At 36.8% G+C, this 15,487-nt stretch overlaps 1 protein-coding gene across 3 annotated transcripts; it reads right to left on the bottom strand.

Annotated features, from left to right (window-relative positions):
* Positions 1–21: 21 nt before the first annotated feature.
* Positions 22–15,479, bottom strand: LOC5515499 (natural resistance-associated macrophage protein 2). Of its 3 annotated transcripts, XM_032385316.2 has the most exons (26): positions 14,998–15,254; positions 14,443–14,637; positions 13,385–13,510; positions 11,372–11,496; positions 9,913–10,035; positions 9,792–9,839; positions 9,689–9,719; positions 9,479–9,579; positions 9,325–9,371; positions 8,427–8,497; positions 8,017–8,084; positions 7,777–7,866; positions 7,608–7,673; positions 7,095–7,164; positions 6,806–6,864; positions 6,686–6,715; positions 6,453–6,521; positions 6,323–6,358; positions 6,099–6,188; positions 5,799–5,828; positions 5,166–5,315; positions 4,643–4,716; positions 3,115–3,190; positions 2,943–3,023; positions 568–609; positions 22–198 (listed from the first exon to the last, which is right to left on the bottom strand). In XM_032385316.2, exons 3-26 carry the CDS (start codon positions 13,470–13,472, stop codon positions 127–129), a joined length of 1,737 nt encoding a protein of 578 aa, XP_032241207.1. In that variant the 5' UTR covers positions 13,473–13,510; positions 14,443–14,637; positions 14,998–15,254; the 3' UTR covers positions 22–126. The 3 variants fall into 3 exon arrangements, with proteins under 3 accessions (XP_032241207.1, XP_032241210.1, XP_032241208.1); XM_032385319.2 differs by lacking the exons at positions 13,385–13,510; positions 14,443–14,637 and adding an exon at positions 15,284–15,479 and having other exon boundaries at positions 14,998–15,068; XM_032385317.2 differs by lacking the exons at positions 13,385–13,510; positions 14,443–14,637 and adding an exon at positions 15,284–15,478 and having other exon boundaries at positions 14,998–15,120.
* Between the last annotated feature and the right edge of the window lie 8 nt (positions 15,480–15,487).

Raw genomic sequence — 15,487 nt, 5'->3', positions numbered from 1 at the left:
AGAAGGGATCAAATATCTATATCAAAGCTGAGTACAATTTATTATCAAATCAAGTTCCATTTATTCAGATAATTTTAACAATTTGTGATTGCGCAATTATATAAATTGGTTAACCAGAAGGAATAACTAGCCGTTTATAGTGCCTTCGGATTCGTCGTCTTCCTGTCGCTCGTATGAACTCACCGGTTTTCGAAGGCACTGCAAACAAGATACAAGATACGTGTTAAGTAATAAAGTGCCCTTCTGCTTTCGTCTAAACGATAAACAACCCCTACAATCCTGAGCCTGCAAAGAAACTCTAAAAAGTCAGGTTGCACTTTGAAAAATCGATGTACCGTGAGCCGCGGACCGTTGGTGGCGCGTAAATAGCCAGACCACAGGTAGCCCAGGCAATAGCCAGACTCTTTCTGTTATAAGCCATGTAAATAGCCAGACTCTTTCTGTTATAAGCCATGTAAATGTTTACAGGGGAAACAATGAAATCAACCTCGGTTCCATAAGTTTTCATACGGCCGGAGCACTCAGCCAATAACAGGTGTATAAAAGTTTAACGGTGCTTATACTTACAGGTATAAAGTCTAGGAATGAGAATCCTACGGCCAAGTATACCTAAAAGGACAAATCGAGTAAGTTTTCCCAGGAAGATAGTGTGTAGTTTGACAGAATCTTCTATTTGACAGAATCTTCTATTTCCGGTGTGTGTGTTTGTAAACTCCAGTAGCTAACTAAACCATTTGAATAACTTTGAGATTTACTACACACAAAAATAAAAACGGCTCCATTCCCTTGTTAAAGTATAATCTAGTTAATTGTATACTCCAAAATGATAGGATATTTCCTATCGGACGTGTTTTACGAGCATAGTACCAAGTGTGAGAAAGCATCCATTTCTACCGGCGGATTTTTTAGATGGTAAAAATACATTATATTTTAATTTTAGGTGGTTGTTTGGTGCTTTTTCTCATAATTTTTCTTCCAACATTGGTTGAAAACATGAATGAGTACTAGGCATGGAGTAAAGGCCAGTTATGTGAAAAGCATAAAGAAAGATGATTCAACATAGCAGAAGGTGATTCTACATAGCAGAAGGTGATTCTACATAGCGGAAGATATGATTCAACATAGCGGAAGATGATTCAACACAGCAGAAGATGATTCAACATAGCAGAAGATGATTCAACATACAGAAGATGATTCAACACAGCGGAAGATGATTCAACACAGCAGAAGATGATTCAACATAGCAGAAGATGATTCAACATAGCAGAAGATGATTCAACATAGCAGAAGATGATTCAACATAGCAGAAGATGATTCATACAGTAGCAGAAGATGATTCATACAGTAGCAGAAGATGATTCAACATAGCAGAAGATGATTCACATAGCAGAAGATGATTCAACATAGCAGAAGATGATTCAACACAGCAGAAGATGATTCATACAGTAGCAGAAGATGATTCATACAGTAGCAGAAGATGATTCAACATAGCAGAAGATGATTCAACATAGCAGAAGATGATTCACATAGCAGAAGATGATTCAACATAGCCGAAGATGATTCAACACGGCAGAAGATGATTCATACAGTAGCAGATGATTCATACAGTAGCAGAAGATGATTCAACATAGCAGAAGATGATTCAACATAGCAGAAGATGATTCAACATAGCAGAAGATGATTCAACACAGCAGAAGATGATTCAACACAGCAGAAGATGATTCAACATACAGAAGATTATTCAACATACAGAAGATGATTCAACATACAGAAGATGATTCAACACGGCAGAAGATGATTCATACAGTAGCAGAAGATGATTCAACATAGCAGAAAATGATTCAACATAGCAGAAGATGATTCACATAGCAGAAGATGATTCAACACAGCAGAAGATGATTCAACATAGCAGAAGATGATTCAACATAGCAGAAGATGATTCAACATACAGAAGATTATTCAACATACAGAAGATGATTCAACATACAGAAGATGGTTCAACACAGCAGAAGATGATTCATACAGTAGCAGAAGATGATTCAACATACAGAAGATGATTCAACATACAGAAGATGATTCAACACGGCAGAAGATGATTCATACAGTAGCAGAAGATGATTCATACAGTAGCAGAAGATGATTCAACATAGCAGAAGATGATTCAACATAGCAGAAGATGATTCACATAGCAGAAGATGATTCAACATAGCCAAAGATGATTCAACACGGCAGAAGATGATTCATACAGTAGCAGAAGATGATTCATACAGTAGCAGAAGATGATTCAACATAGCAGAAGATGATTCAACATAGCAGAAGATGATTCAACATAGCAGAAGATGATTCAACACAGCAGAAGATGATTCAACACAGCAGAAGATGATTCAACATAGCAGAAGATGATTCAACATACAGAAGATTATTCAACATACAGAAGATGATTCAACATACAGAAGATGATTCAACACGGCAGAAGATGATTCATACAGTAGCAGAAGATGATTCATACAGTAGCAGAAGATGATTCAACATAGCAGAAAATGATTCAACATAGCAGAAGATGATTCACATAGCAGAAGATGATTCAACACAGCAGAAGATGATTCAACATAGCAGAAGATGATTCAACATACAGAAGATTATTCAACATACAGAAGATGATTCAACATACAGAAGATGGTTCAACACAGCAGAAGATGATTCATACAGTAGCAGAAGATGATTCAACATACAGAAGATGATTCAACACGGCAGAAGATGATTCATACAGTAGCAGAAGATGATTCAACACGGCAGAAGATGATTCAACATAGCAGAAAATGATTCAACATAGCAGAATATGATTCACATAGCAGAAAATGATTCATCATAACAGAAGATGATTCAACATACAGAAGATGATTCAACATAGCAGAAGACTGCGCAGCAAAGAGGGTACATACCAGATATCCTACAAATGCTATGTAGAAGCAGAGGAGTGCCCCGGCCAGTATATACAGCCCTACATTGACGGGGAGCTTGCCCTGATGGGATAACACAACGTCAACACATATAATAGTCATTAATACAAAGCAGAGGACTAAGTAGGCTCTCTTGTGTTTATTATTGGCTTACCAAACTTGTGGCGACAAAGAACATGTTTATTCCAATAACCAACATAGACAGCAACCAAACAAGGCCTTGCATTACCCTGCGACACAACAAAATATTTCAATAGGGGGCATCGCCAGGAGTACCAATGCCTTCCGCTTTTAGCAGCAACAAATAATGTACAAGACATTGTTTCAAATGAAGAATAAAATCTCTTATCAAGAACACTTTCCCAAATCGTGGCTACGTCACTGCACAGGGGTTTACAGGAAAATGTGTGCCATACAGGATTGTTGGCTGCGCAATATGAAACGCGATACATGCTTCACGTTTGAATGCTTATACACCGTAAAAGATAGGACAACCAGCCCTATCTATTTTCATGAAAACTTCCCTCAACCTGGAGAGTTCTTGCCACACAATACAATAAAACATAAAACATACATTTTTATTGTATTTATGCAGGGCTTCTGGAATTATGCGCTTGTGCGGAAGCGCGTAATTTGGCTTTCTCCGCGTAATTCACAAATTTCCGCGTAACTTGGCTAAATTTTGAAAGACAAAACATTAAAGTGCACAGCTGATGTGTTCTTTTAGGGTTCTTACCTCTATTTCTCGTAAAAAAAGACAGATTCTACGTAAGAGTGCGACATTTCGAATTGAATTTCGAAAACTAATAAAATGACTAGGCGTTCTTTGCTAAACCGTGAAGGCCTAGGACTAATAATAAAATACCTTTTTTAATTGGCTGGTGGCTAGGATCCAATGAAAACTCACCTAGTATATTTTCGCCCAAAAAATAAACCTTTTTCAAGTTATTTCGTGCTTTCCTTCGGTACAAAATGTAGTTTGGGCGTAACAGTTGATATTCCGTGTAATTTAGCGCTTAATCCAGTAAAGAATCCCGCAAAATTTTGATTTTTAAAGAAAAATGTATTGCAAAATCCCGCGTAATTTAGCGCGTAATGATTGATTTTCCGCGTAATTTAGCAAAGAATCCCGCATTATTTTGAGTTTTTTTTCCGCGTAATTCCAGAAGCCCTGTTTTTGTGTATATGCGCTGGACGTAATAACGCTTAATGTAATAAAATTTGCCACTTAATATAGTACACTATTGCCTAATGTAATAACATATCAACGCTTTTGTTTTTGTTTGTTTTACCCCCTTGACCCTAAGATGACTTACCATCACTTTGGTTGTCGTTTAATTTAAACCCAATCGAAATTCGTTTTTGAATTCGCGGTTATTTCATTAAGAATCAAGTCTGTTACATTAAGCAGTGAAAATTAGGCGTTTATTTTGTAAAGCTGATGCTTTAATAACACCAAAATGTCACAACACAGGGGCCCAAACATATTGAATAGGCACATTCAATCCCTCGGGTATCCCAGTCAACCCCAGGCGCAGGGTATAGTATGACCTAACCTGCACATTCAATCCCTCAGGTATCCCAGTTAACCCTGCGCACAGGATATAGAATATACTAACCTGCACATTCAATCCCTGAGGAATCCCAGTCAACCCCAGGCGCAGGGTATAGTATGAACTAACCTGCAGTTTGCAAAGCCGTCCATGATGGATTTGTCACTAGTGAAGTGAAGAACAGGGAGCAATGCAAACGGCAACTGAAACGACACAAGTGAAATTTTATTCAACTTAATAATTATCATCACAATACAATCTCAAGGAGGGAGAAAAAAGAACAAGGCGAAAAACACCACGGACAAGTATGAGAAACTTCCATGGTAATTCTAAACATGGAGTGGAGATGAAAGGTACTGGCACTAAAGTGCAATGCTCTTGAAGCTATGCAGAGGATAAGGTATGTGTTTAGACACGAATTTACTGGAAGGTGGAGAAGATAAGGTATACCTGTAGACAAGAGTTTACTGGGAGGGGGAGAAGATTAGGTATACATGTAGACAAGGATTTACTTAGATATAACACAGGAAAATATTTTTGACGATATTTCAATAAGAAATGACTAAAGAGTTGGTGGTCAAGTGGGTGCACACCCACTATCTATGTCCCTACTTCAGAGTAATGGTTTGAAAGTGCGCCGAGGCTGGGTTACCTGTAAACTCTGTAGTACATTCAGGAAGTCGTTCATTCCTGTGAGATCCTGGACACCCTCAAAGAATGCAACAGCAAGTGTGGGCGCAATAGCAATGCATCTGGTGAAGAGAACTCTCTTCCAGCGAGCCCATGAAATGTTGAGAAAACCCTGACAAAGTCATTAGAGCATTAGCAGCAATAAGATAACAAGTCTGTTAAATCATTACTAACTACTTGGCATTTCTAGACTTTTAAAGAAAGGAGCCAGGGCAAAATATTTATTGGACACTATATCATATGAAGTTCATCAGTACGTCTGAGGTACATGGAAGCAAATTTCTCATACTGTATTTTCAATCGTTGTTTGCCTGGATTGTGGGCTAACAAAAAAACAAGCACTAAATATTTACAGTAAAGTAAATACATTGCATGATTTTGAATTTCGAGAATTAGATTATATAGTTTGCTTCATCAGATCAAGGAATAAGAACTAATAACACTAAAACATGAGAATGACGTAACATTCAGCCTGCCTATTGGTTCCTTAGTACACAGGCTACCAAAGGCTCAAGCTCCCAGGCTAGCTCTTCAGCAACCTTAGGAAAATTGCTGCACACAGGAAGCACTGTCTTTAGGGTATCTGTGAAATTACCTCCATCACAAATTGCCCAGAGTAGGTACCCTACAGGAACAAACATGCAGTAGGATCAGGAAAGGATTCAAGATTTCATGAAGAGAGGGGGAGGAAAGAGATGGGGGGAGGGGAAAGCATATTTTTAACATGCCATTCAACCAACCAAACCAGGTGTGCCAGGAAAAGACAACAGGCTGCTGTTATTTCCTGTTATTTATTTGGTTATTAATAAGGAATTGTTATTGAGGTTATCACAGCACTTTTTGCAGAGCAAGTGGCCCAAAATAAATCCTTGTGGAATTCCAACATTAATCATACCGTCATTGTTGAGCTCTGTCCAGCGGCTAAAATTCCAATACTCCAGACGTACAGTGCTGGAGCACCAAAAACACACCCAAGAAAAACACCCTGTTATCAAACCGCTAGAGATTAGAATCACACAGGACACCACTATAAACACTCTGTTATCAAACAGCTAGGCATTAATGTCATATAATCATAGTAGCTGATTCTGTTCTAGCTTCCAGTTAACTCATACATACCCCCTTGTATAAATCCCCTTCAATTGTGTCATTCCACTAAAAGATAATTATAGAGGACAAATGTTATGGTCAAATTAGGTTATCCGAAAGTAAAGATAGATGGGCATTTATAATAACTTCTGTGTCCTACATGCTTTCCTTGAGATGTGGCATTGAAAACATTGATCTGTGGTATCCCATGATCATGGCAACCCTGGAACTAAAAGAAAAAAAAACCTTATTTTAAATATTGAAAATTTATTTTGGAAAATGAAGTTTGCTTAGGCAATAAAATGGTTGATTGAATTTCAAAGCCACACAAGTGAATTTTATTTCCATACTGAAGTGTACATTTTAATTGCATTGGTTTTTTGCACCACTCACCACTTGTTGATATGTTTTCCCATAAAATGCCTAAAATGATAACGGGGGTAAGAATAAGCTATATTTTTTAGGCAACATCAGTGCAGCATGGAAATAAGAAAATATTGCATCTTATCTCACCTCAGCAAAAACCGCCACCACAAATATGTTAATAATAAATGATATAAATAAGGCTATGGCTGAAAGAGAAAACAAACAATCTTTACATTTGAAAAAAAAACACAAGAAAAAAAAACACAAACTTATCTAGATAGCACAACAAAAACAAACTGCCACCACAAATATGTTAATAATAAATGATATAAATAAGGCCATGGCTGAAAGAGAAAAACAAACAATCTTTACATTTGAAAAAACAAACACAAGAAGAAAAACATAAACTTATTTAGATAGCACAACAAAAACAAACCTGATTCTATAAAATAATACATGTTTGCTTCTTTGACAGCTTTCTTATCACTTCGATTTATTTCCCTAGACTAAAAAACATAAGAAATCACAGTCAATAAACCTACTCTATATGCAGACAGTAAACATGGATACATATTCCCATGCAACATGTTTTTGCTTCTCAGTTAAAAATTAACTGAGTCAAAAATAGTCACTATGAAAACTAAGGACAGTGTGTCATACTCATTTTCTATTGCACATGTATTCTGCAACTGTTTTTTTTTTTTTTTTTTTCAGCAAAAAGCTCTTTCGCAGTCACAAACGGCTTAAGCTTAAAACCAATGAGAATGCAATAAGACTGTCTGAATTTTAGATGCCTGGTGCTTTTGGGCACTTTCCCATAACTATGCAAAATGTTACAACTAGCAAATGAGGAGAAGGTGCAAAGCTTTAACAATGTTGTAAAAAGTATTTATGTGTAGTACATAATCTACTTAAAGTAGCTAATAATTACAATGTAAATGTACTGTACCTTTACAAGAGCTGAATGCAAATACATGTTATGCGGCATGATAACAGCACCAACAATACCAACACCCTGACAAACACAACATAAGAACATTGTCAGAGTGAGTCCTACAATTAAGATTCTTAATTGTGAATAACAAATAAAACGGGTAGCAAAAGTACCTATACAGTACCTGAAGGATAGCTTCTTGATTGCAATTCTTGCACATTGGAGTAAAAAGTCCCTTAACAACCTCTACTTGATCTGGTTTTACAACACCATACTAAATGGGAAAAGAAAGGGATTATAAGCTGATTTTGTTATTTAGAATAACCCCTTTCATCAAGCACAGATGCAGAAGATGTACTACACCTCATTATTCAAAAGAAAATCAGTATACAAAATACTCATTCAAAACTTTGAAAAAACCCACCTCATAACCAAATGAAATTGCCATGATAGTAATTAGAAATCCAAAAAAAGCTTCAAGCTTTCTAAGTCCTGAATAAAAAGACAATAATTAAAATAATTTTACAGTTCAAATGTTATCCTGTAATTGCTTGAATGACTGCTTAAGTACCAATGTGCTTTTCTCAATGTGCAGGGAGTAGAAACGCTCCCAGAGACATAACATAACAGCTTTCAAATGGATGGTAGTACTGTTAGCTTTTTCTACTTTTCTTCTAAGGTTGTACACCTCCCCCCCCCCCCCCCCCCCCCCCCCCCCCCCGCGCCTCATCAAACACTTTTAGGTGAGGTGCTTAATTGAATGTGCTTATTTGAGCAATTAAGGTAACCATATATCATTCATTTATTGATCTTCTATGATATAAAAGCTCTTACCATATTTATCTAAAAAAAGGAATATGAAAGTATCTGTTATAGTGATAAGTACTCCACCATACAAGGGTATTCTGAAAACAAAAACAGGCAAAGTAAACAGGGCAAATCATGGTCTCGAATGAATGGTACAATCTGGAGTAACCTACATTCTTGATTTCAGAGACCCTTGGTCATGCAGATTATCAGATGATCTGGTAGCAGATGAAACCGGATGTCCTAGAATCTAGGATATGTTGATTGTGCATGCTTGAGATACTTTTCTGGGTTGTCTATGCATAGCGAATTGTTTTAAAGCAGTGTTGAGTGTTGGACAAATGCAGTTCCCTTGGTTAGCTAAATTGAATGATCTTAGGCGGTACTACAATAGCACTGTAAGCGATGCAAGTCTTAGCATTAGCTAAATTGAATGATCTTAGGCGGTACTACAATAGCACTGTAAGCCATGCAAGTCTTAGCATTAGCTAAATTGAATGATCTTAGGCGGTACTACAATAGCACTGTAAGCGATGCAAGTCTTAGCATTAGCTAAATTGAATGATCTTAGGCGGTACTACAATAGCACTGTAAGCCATGCAAGTCTTAGCATTAAACATGTTTTTAAGTGATAGCCATGGCCAATTTACAATTTCCATATTGCTTTCTAAAAGATACAATACATCTTAATTTTTTTTCACAACTGTATAAATTTGGTTGATCTTTCATTAATACCCACCTAAGTTTTTTTTTAAATCTTTTTTATAATTCTGTAATGAGAATCATAATTCTGGGGGGCCTGTGGAATTATTCCTGCCCAGTTATGGCCTCTTTCTTACAAAATTTGGGCATTGGAGGCATTAAAGAATTTTGAAAACAAAGATAAACAAAGAATGCAATAAACACTTAATGATAGGCCACTTACTTCCCATTTGATAGCAGATTGAATGCAATGGCAGTACCAATCACTTCCTGGAAAATAACATGATATCAGATTAAATCAAATAAATGCACTGGAATTGTAATGCAATGCTTTAGTCCATGGATACCACCAATGGAAAAATAGCCAAATAGCAAACCTGCATATCGCTTCCAATGATGGCAATCTCCACCATGACCCACAGAATAATCCTGGGGATTCTGGGGTATTTTGCATTGCAGACCTCTGCTAAATGCATCCCTAGGATCAACAATAAACAATTATTGAAAAACATTTCTTTTAGAGTTTAACTCATGAGAAAAATAACCCCAGGGGAATATTGGGATTGTTTAATATTTCAATAAAGTACCTGTAACAGTGCCTAGGCGAAGAGCAAGTCTCTGAAAAAAAAAAAATATATATATAATAAGGAAAATCAAAACGTGGAATAAACACTCAAAGCCTGTCTATACCTGCATAATGAGTCCCATGAGTGTCGCAAGCATAAGAACCCATAGTAACTAAAACAGAAAGGTACCACCACAATTAAATAAAACACTCAATAAAATAATAAAAAAATACTCATTACAGTACCTTGAACTTAGCTACTGCTCCTTGCCGCAAGTCTGATTCAATATTCCCAGGGTCTAGATAGGCGATGCTCATCAAAAACCCAGGCCCTGTGAACGCCCACAGCCTGCGCAAGCTAAAACCAAACTACGGAAGAAAGAATAATAAACCAATGATGTTTTTAAACAGTCAATTTAAACAAAATTTAAGCTAAATCATAGAGAATGAACTCCAACAAATAGTCAGTACCCTTTTTTAGTAACTTTTGTGAGCCAGAAGCCTTGCATTTGGGGATCCTTACGTTTTTCTTAGGGTAGGGGGTGCTTATTTAAAGACTAATTCAATAGTTTGCATATTTGTTGGATGCTGGGCACTAAAACTCTTGTAGCTTTTTGTAGCTTAGCTACTGCCCATGCGAGAGTAGCTACTATCTCATCACGTTGAAAAAAAAGTAAGATTTGCCGCGGGGTTTGCTGGGAAAACTTGACCTTGGATCCACTTCGGGATATGAGCGTTACGACGCCCCAGCCTAGAATCACTTTATAAAGAAGAAAATATCTAAATAATCGAAAGATTTTGGGGCTTGTTAAACACTTCTTACATATTCGCTTCTATGGCTGCTTGGTTTGATAAACTCAAACGGGGCTGTTTTCCATTCACATTCGCATTTTACGTCAAATTATTGATTTATAAAGAGTTTGCAATACAAGCTGAAACACAGAGCTCATGTAAACATGCTCCCATTTGGTCATTTCCAGTATTTTAGCTCAGTTTTATCGCCTGTATTCAATTCCTTTTGACATTAAATCAAGTTGCAAAGCTTTATTCTCCTGTAGGTTCAAACAAATTGTTTGTACAAAAGCATGCCCCCACAAATTTACTTATTGAATGTTGATTTTGCACGTTTTAGATTTATGCAAAATACATATTTAGGGCCAAATTTAAAAAAAATTATAAGGAAATAACCAGTGGGCGTGGCATTGCCCCCTATTGTTTTCTTAATGTTTTTGTATCTTCCTCCTAATAATTTGAGGCCTGCTACACAGCTATGATATTGTACAACAGTAATGTGATCAATTGTAGCAGGTATTTTATCTTTGTGAAAGAAAAAAGTAATTGGAATTTGACATGCTCGATGTGTCTTTTGGAATGGTTCAATACATAGCACTAATAATATTATTTTTAGTATCCACATTTTATAGCATGGATTTTGTGTCTAAGTGGTGTAGGTCTGCGATCAGAGTCTGTAGGTTGTGTCATGGGTTTGAGTCCTCCTGACTGTTTTTTTTTTCTTTTTTTAGTCCTTGGGACTCTAATACCGTTTATCAATACCTTTTATAGTATGATATTATACTAAGAAATAACCTATAGATATATAACATCACAGTTGTAAATACTTGCTGCAGTAGCTACATGCACATCTTATGGGCCTATTTTTCTGATATGACAACTAATCAAGTGGTTTTTACATGGCAAACCTTACATCATTCTCCTCTCTTGGTATTTCGATTTTCTGATCAAAGTATGTATGGGCGTTGTCTTTACCAGGAGAAGCCGGCCTATCCTCACTCCCTACTGCATCCATTTCACCACTAAGCTGGTAGGAATCTGTGAATACAAATCACCAGCAAAAAAAAATTAAAAATGGAAAAACAATAAAAATATATCCATAATATAGTTTGCAGACCATCACCATGTGATGAAATATACAAAACCCCTTAGACTTGACATCTGTTGCTAAAACATTGTAGTACTTTGCATCTAGTATACATGTTCCAGGCTTAAAAAGATTAAACAATTGCACAACACAATAGATTTTTTTTGAACTAATGCAAAAATTGGGCAAAAAGTTTTATATAAATATAACTCTCAGGCTTTGACATCGATATTTTCACAACCAAATTTCTGATTCGATTTCCATGTACTACATAACAGGCATGTATGCACAAGCAAATTATGAATCAAACAAAAATCTGCGACTGAACAGCTGTTATTTTGCTGTTTATACAACAATGCAATTTGCCAGTATAATGTGAAAAACGTTTTTTGACTTTATTATCTAACATTAATGACTTTTTTTATAATTTTATGATTATAACATTAATTAAAAGAAGAAAGTAACAGAAAAAAGAAAAGAAAAAATTTCCCTGTAGCAAGCAGCATTTAGCGAATAGTGAATTTAACAGGTTCACCATTCCATTGTCATAAAAACAACAATGTAAACATGTTACATTTTTATAAAGTTCACCCCTAGCTACATGGCATGGCCATATAGTTTGATGACCCGATCCCTGTAGCAGGAGATACGAGTTGTGATTGACAGGATGGTTGGGAATTCGGGAAACTGTATCGACTCTCCCTATGGGGTAATAGGGAAAAGGACTACTTGTGTTACCAGGCGGTCAATTCTTAAAATGTCAAACCAGATAAGTCACCTGGGAAACTTCTCGAGTGTTTCTCAAAACTCCTCTGCTATGTTCAAGCCCGAAAAAATCCCGCTTTCTTATGGGAGCTCAAGAGCTCCAATCGCTTTATTTTCAAGTTGTGTCGAGTTGTAGTAAGTTTTTATTGCAGAGGAAACCATTCCACTGCCCAGTAAGAAGTGAGCCAATAACTGATAACATCATGTTTTCTACCAGCCTATCAGGTTTCATTGTCAAATGATCTGACATCTATCTGTCACATATGAAAATAAGGACTGTGTGCGTCTATGTTGTTATATCCCCAGTGTGCATCAGGCTTAATCAGACTTTATTTACTTGTTCTTTGTATTTCTATCGAAAAATGCCGATGCAACAGCAATGTTTTGGAGTGCCAGTTGTCTACAGACATCAGCAAAAACTAGGATTTCAATAATCATTGTGTAGTTCCAGAAAATATCCATACCCCCCCCCCCCCCCCCCCCCATTGAGGGGATTGAAAATTTCAGGGGGATGGGGGGTTCAAATGCCCAGAAATTTCCAGAGGGGAGGGGGGAGTAAAATGCCCTTTTCCTTAACAGTTAATGTATTTCTTTTTTTTTTTCCAGGGGGTTGGAAATTTCAGAGGGGTGGGGGGTCATAACTCTGGCCCCCTCAATAGAAAGGCTCAATAATAACATCAATGTTTTGGGGGTCGTATCTTATGGGGTCATAGCTTTTGGGGTCGGTCTTCGTTTTGTAGACACCCAAACCAGATTACTCAACTCCTCATTTATGTCTACTATATAGTTCAGTATAAAAAGGGACTGTTACATTCCTTTCTTCCACACCTTTTTCTTGTTTGGCCAGCTTTTACAGTTCTGAGGATGTCCTAGGTACTACCTAGGTACTTTTCTAGGAACTTAAGCATTACATCTGAATAAAATAATTCTTTTCCAAACCTTCATGGACTTACTATCATTTCCATCATGTCTCATTTCCTGTTGACTATTTTTTCTTTATCTCAATAAATATATCTATGCTCCATCAACACTTGGCATACAACAATACAATTAAAACATACAGATAAAACATACATTGATGACCTTCAGCATAATGGTGAGTACATGTCATGGCTTTGTATTTGACAGACAGATCATTATTGGAGCCAATTACTTTGGCCATGTCTGGGTACAGTGTCAACTGAGTGTGTCCATTGCTGCCTGTTAAAAGGACAGAATCACATGGTTATCAAGGTGTATACTGTACTATATAAATATTTCTATTCATTATTTGTGATAAATTCTAGGTAAGCAGCTTTTAAAAAAACAATAAAGAAGTGTATCCTAGATAAACAAATAACATTCAATTTGGAAGACTTTGCTGAATTGCATCACGAACTGAGAGAGTGTTGCGAGTCGACACATAAAAATTTTACTGTGACTCAAGTCTGGCAAAAGAATGCAGATTTATGCTCAAAATTGTTTTTGATACGTGAGAAAGACAAGAGAAGCATGAGAAAAACCAGCAGGGGAGGGACAAGGACCAACAAGCTAAACTCACATCAGCAGAAGAATTTGAACCCAGTAGAAACTTGAAAGTGAGGCTTTACAAACTACAGCACTCAAGTAAAAAAGATGTGGACTTGAAACTGATACCACATAGTGCTAGTATAAACAAGGTAATGAGTTTGAGGGACCGTTTTTTTAAGCAAGCTAAGATTTCCTTTTAACCAATTACCTCGCTTTTATGAAAGAAAATCTTACATTTTAGAAAAGATTTGAATAAAAGTAGACACACCCAAAAGGTGACCTTATCAAAATAAGACACAAACAATTACTTAAAACAAAAACAAAACGGAAAATAAAAAGGAAATCAGTTTTTTTAGTACTTTCAATATGTTGAATTTACTTATTATTTCCCGTAAGTTTTCTACGAAAAAAAAGGGATAGGAGAATTGCTTGTCGACCAATTTTAGCCTTACATTGTCATTATTTTCATTGAGCTCCCATTTCCACCAGCGAACGAGAGAGGAACGAGACCCGAGATGCGAAAGAAACTTTCATAAAATGAGGTGATTGGAAAATACACACACACAACAATAAAACTGTTAGAGACGTACGAACAACAAAACTGTAAGAGACAAAATACTTACCGCTCTTTTAATGGGAGATGAAAAACATGGACTCTTTCTTATGTTATCCGTCATGGTGGCCCTCTCCAACGAAGACATACATTGAACCAATCATATCGATTCTAAGAACACGAGTATGTTCAAAACGCTTTCTTACCAGTTATCTGATTGGCCAAAGTTTCGAGCGCCGGAAACTCTAGTGATTTACGTAACACTCTGCCGGCAAAATGAAGAAAATTATACTTACAGCTGAACAAATAAAGCAGTAAAAGAACTCTTCACCCTTTATGTCTTTTTTTTAGAAATTGTTCATCGGCACATACCAAATTCTAGATTGTGTTGTTATGACAGATCCGCCACGCGACATGCAACACTCTCATAACAAGTGGCGTCAAAAGGTTAGAGTAGAGAGCTTTAGCGAACCATATGAACGACACATAAGGTCAGATGTAGTAACTATCCGCACAGTATTCTGGGGTTATAGGGTATCTTCTTTAAAGGTTGTTATGGTACGTGAATTGCGCAAAGTCGCAAGTGAAGAAGGCGTTTACGTAATGCGACTCGTTCATACTTTACCCTGTTTGCTGCTTGGTACATCAACTTTGCCAGTAGAGTTTTGGAAATTAGACTCTTCCATTGTCGTGTAGCTAAACTCGGAGTTAACGGAATAGGGTTAACAACAGGAACGACCTAAATTGCCTATGTTAAATAACACACATAGGTAAGACGTGGTTATTGGTGGAAGAGGTATAATTTATACGAGGCTCGGATCCCTCGAGATCCACATACAAATACCCCAATCTATTTTCTAGCAAACAATAGAAAGTCAGTTTATTCTGATAATGAATATATATGAGATTACCTTTATATTAGCGGGGCTTGCGAAACTTATCGACTGGAACGCCTCAATCACTCAGGAATGCTCAAAACACGGGCCCTCACAAGGGGCTCTCACGTACTATGTCATGTGACCACTCGGTGTAAAGAGCAACATACCAGGCCTCACGTGGGAGTAGAGAATTTCTTTTTCCCGAATTCCCAACCATCCTGTCAATCACAACTCGTA

Source organism: Nematostella vectensis, chromosome 2, assembly GCF_932526225.1.
Source record: "Nematostella vectensis chromosome 2, jaNemVect1.1, whole genome shotgun sequence".
NCBI classification, from domain to species: Eukaryota; Metazoa; Cnidaria; class Anthozoa; order Actiniaria; family Edwardsiidae; genus Nematostella; species Nematostella vectensis.
This window is presented reverse-complemented; position numbering and strand designations above follow the sequence as displayed.

Excerpts from the sequence above, each read along its gene's own strand:
- LOC5515499 (XM_032385316.2), bottom strand. The coding sequence starts at position 13,472 with ATGGCCAAAGTAATTGGCTCCAATAATGATCTGTCTGTCAAATACAAA. Across the intron at positions 11,497-13,384 it reads TTATGCTGAAGGTCATCAAT|ATTCCTACCAGCTTAGTGGT; the intron begins GTATGTTTTATC and ends TTGTATTCACAG. Across the intron at positions 6,522-6,685 it reads GGAAAACATATCAACAAGTG|TTCCAGGGTTGCCATGATCA; the intron begins GTGAGTGGTGCA and ends TTTTTCTTTTAG.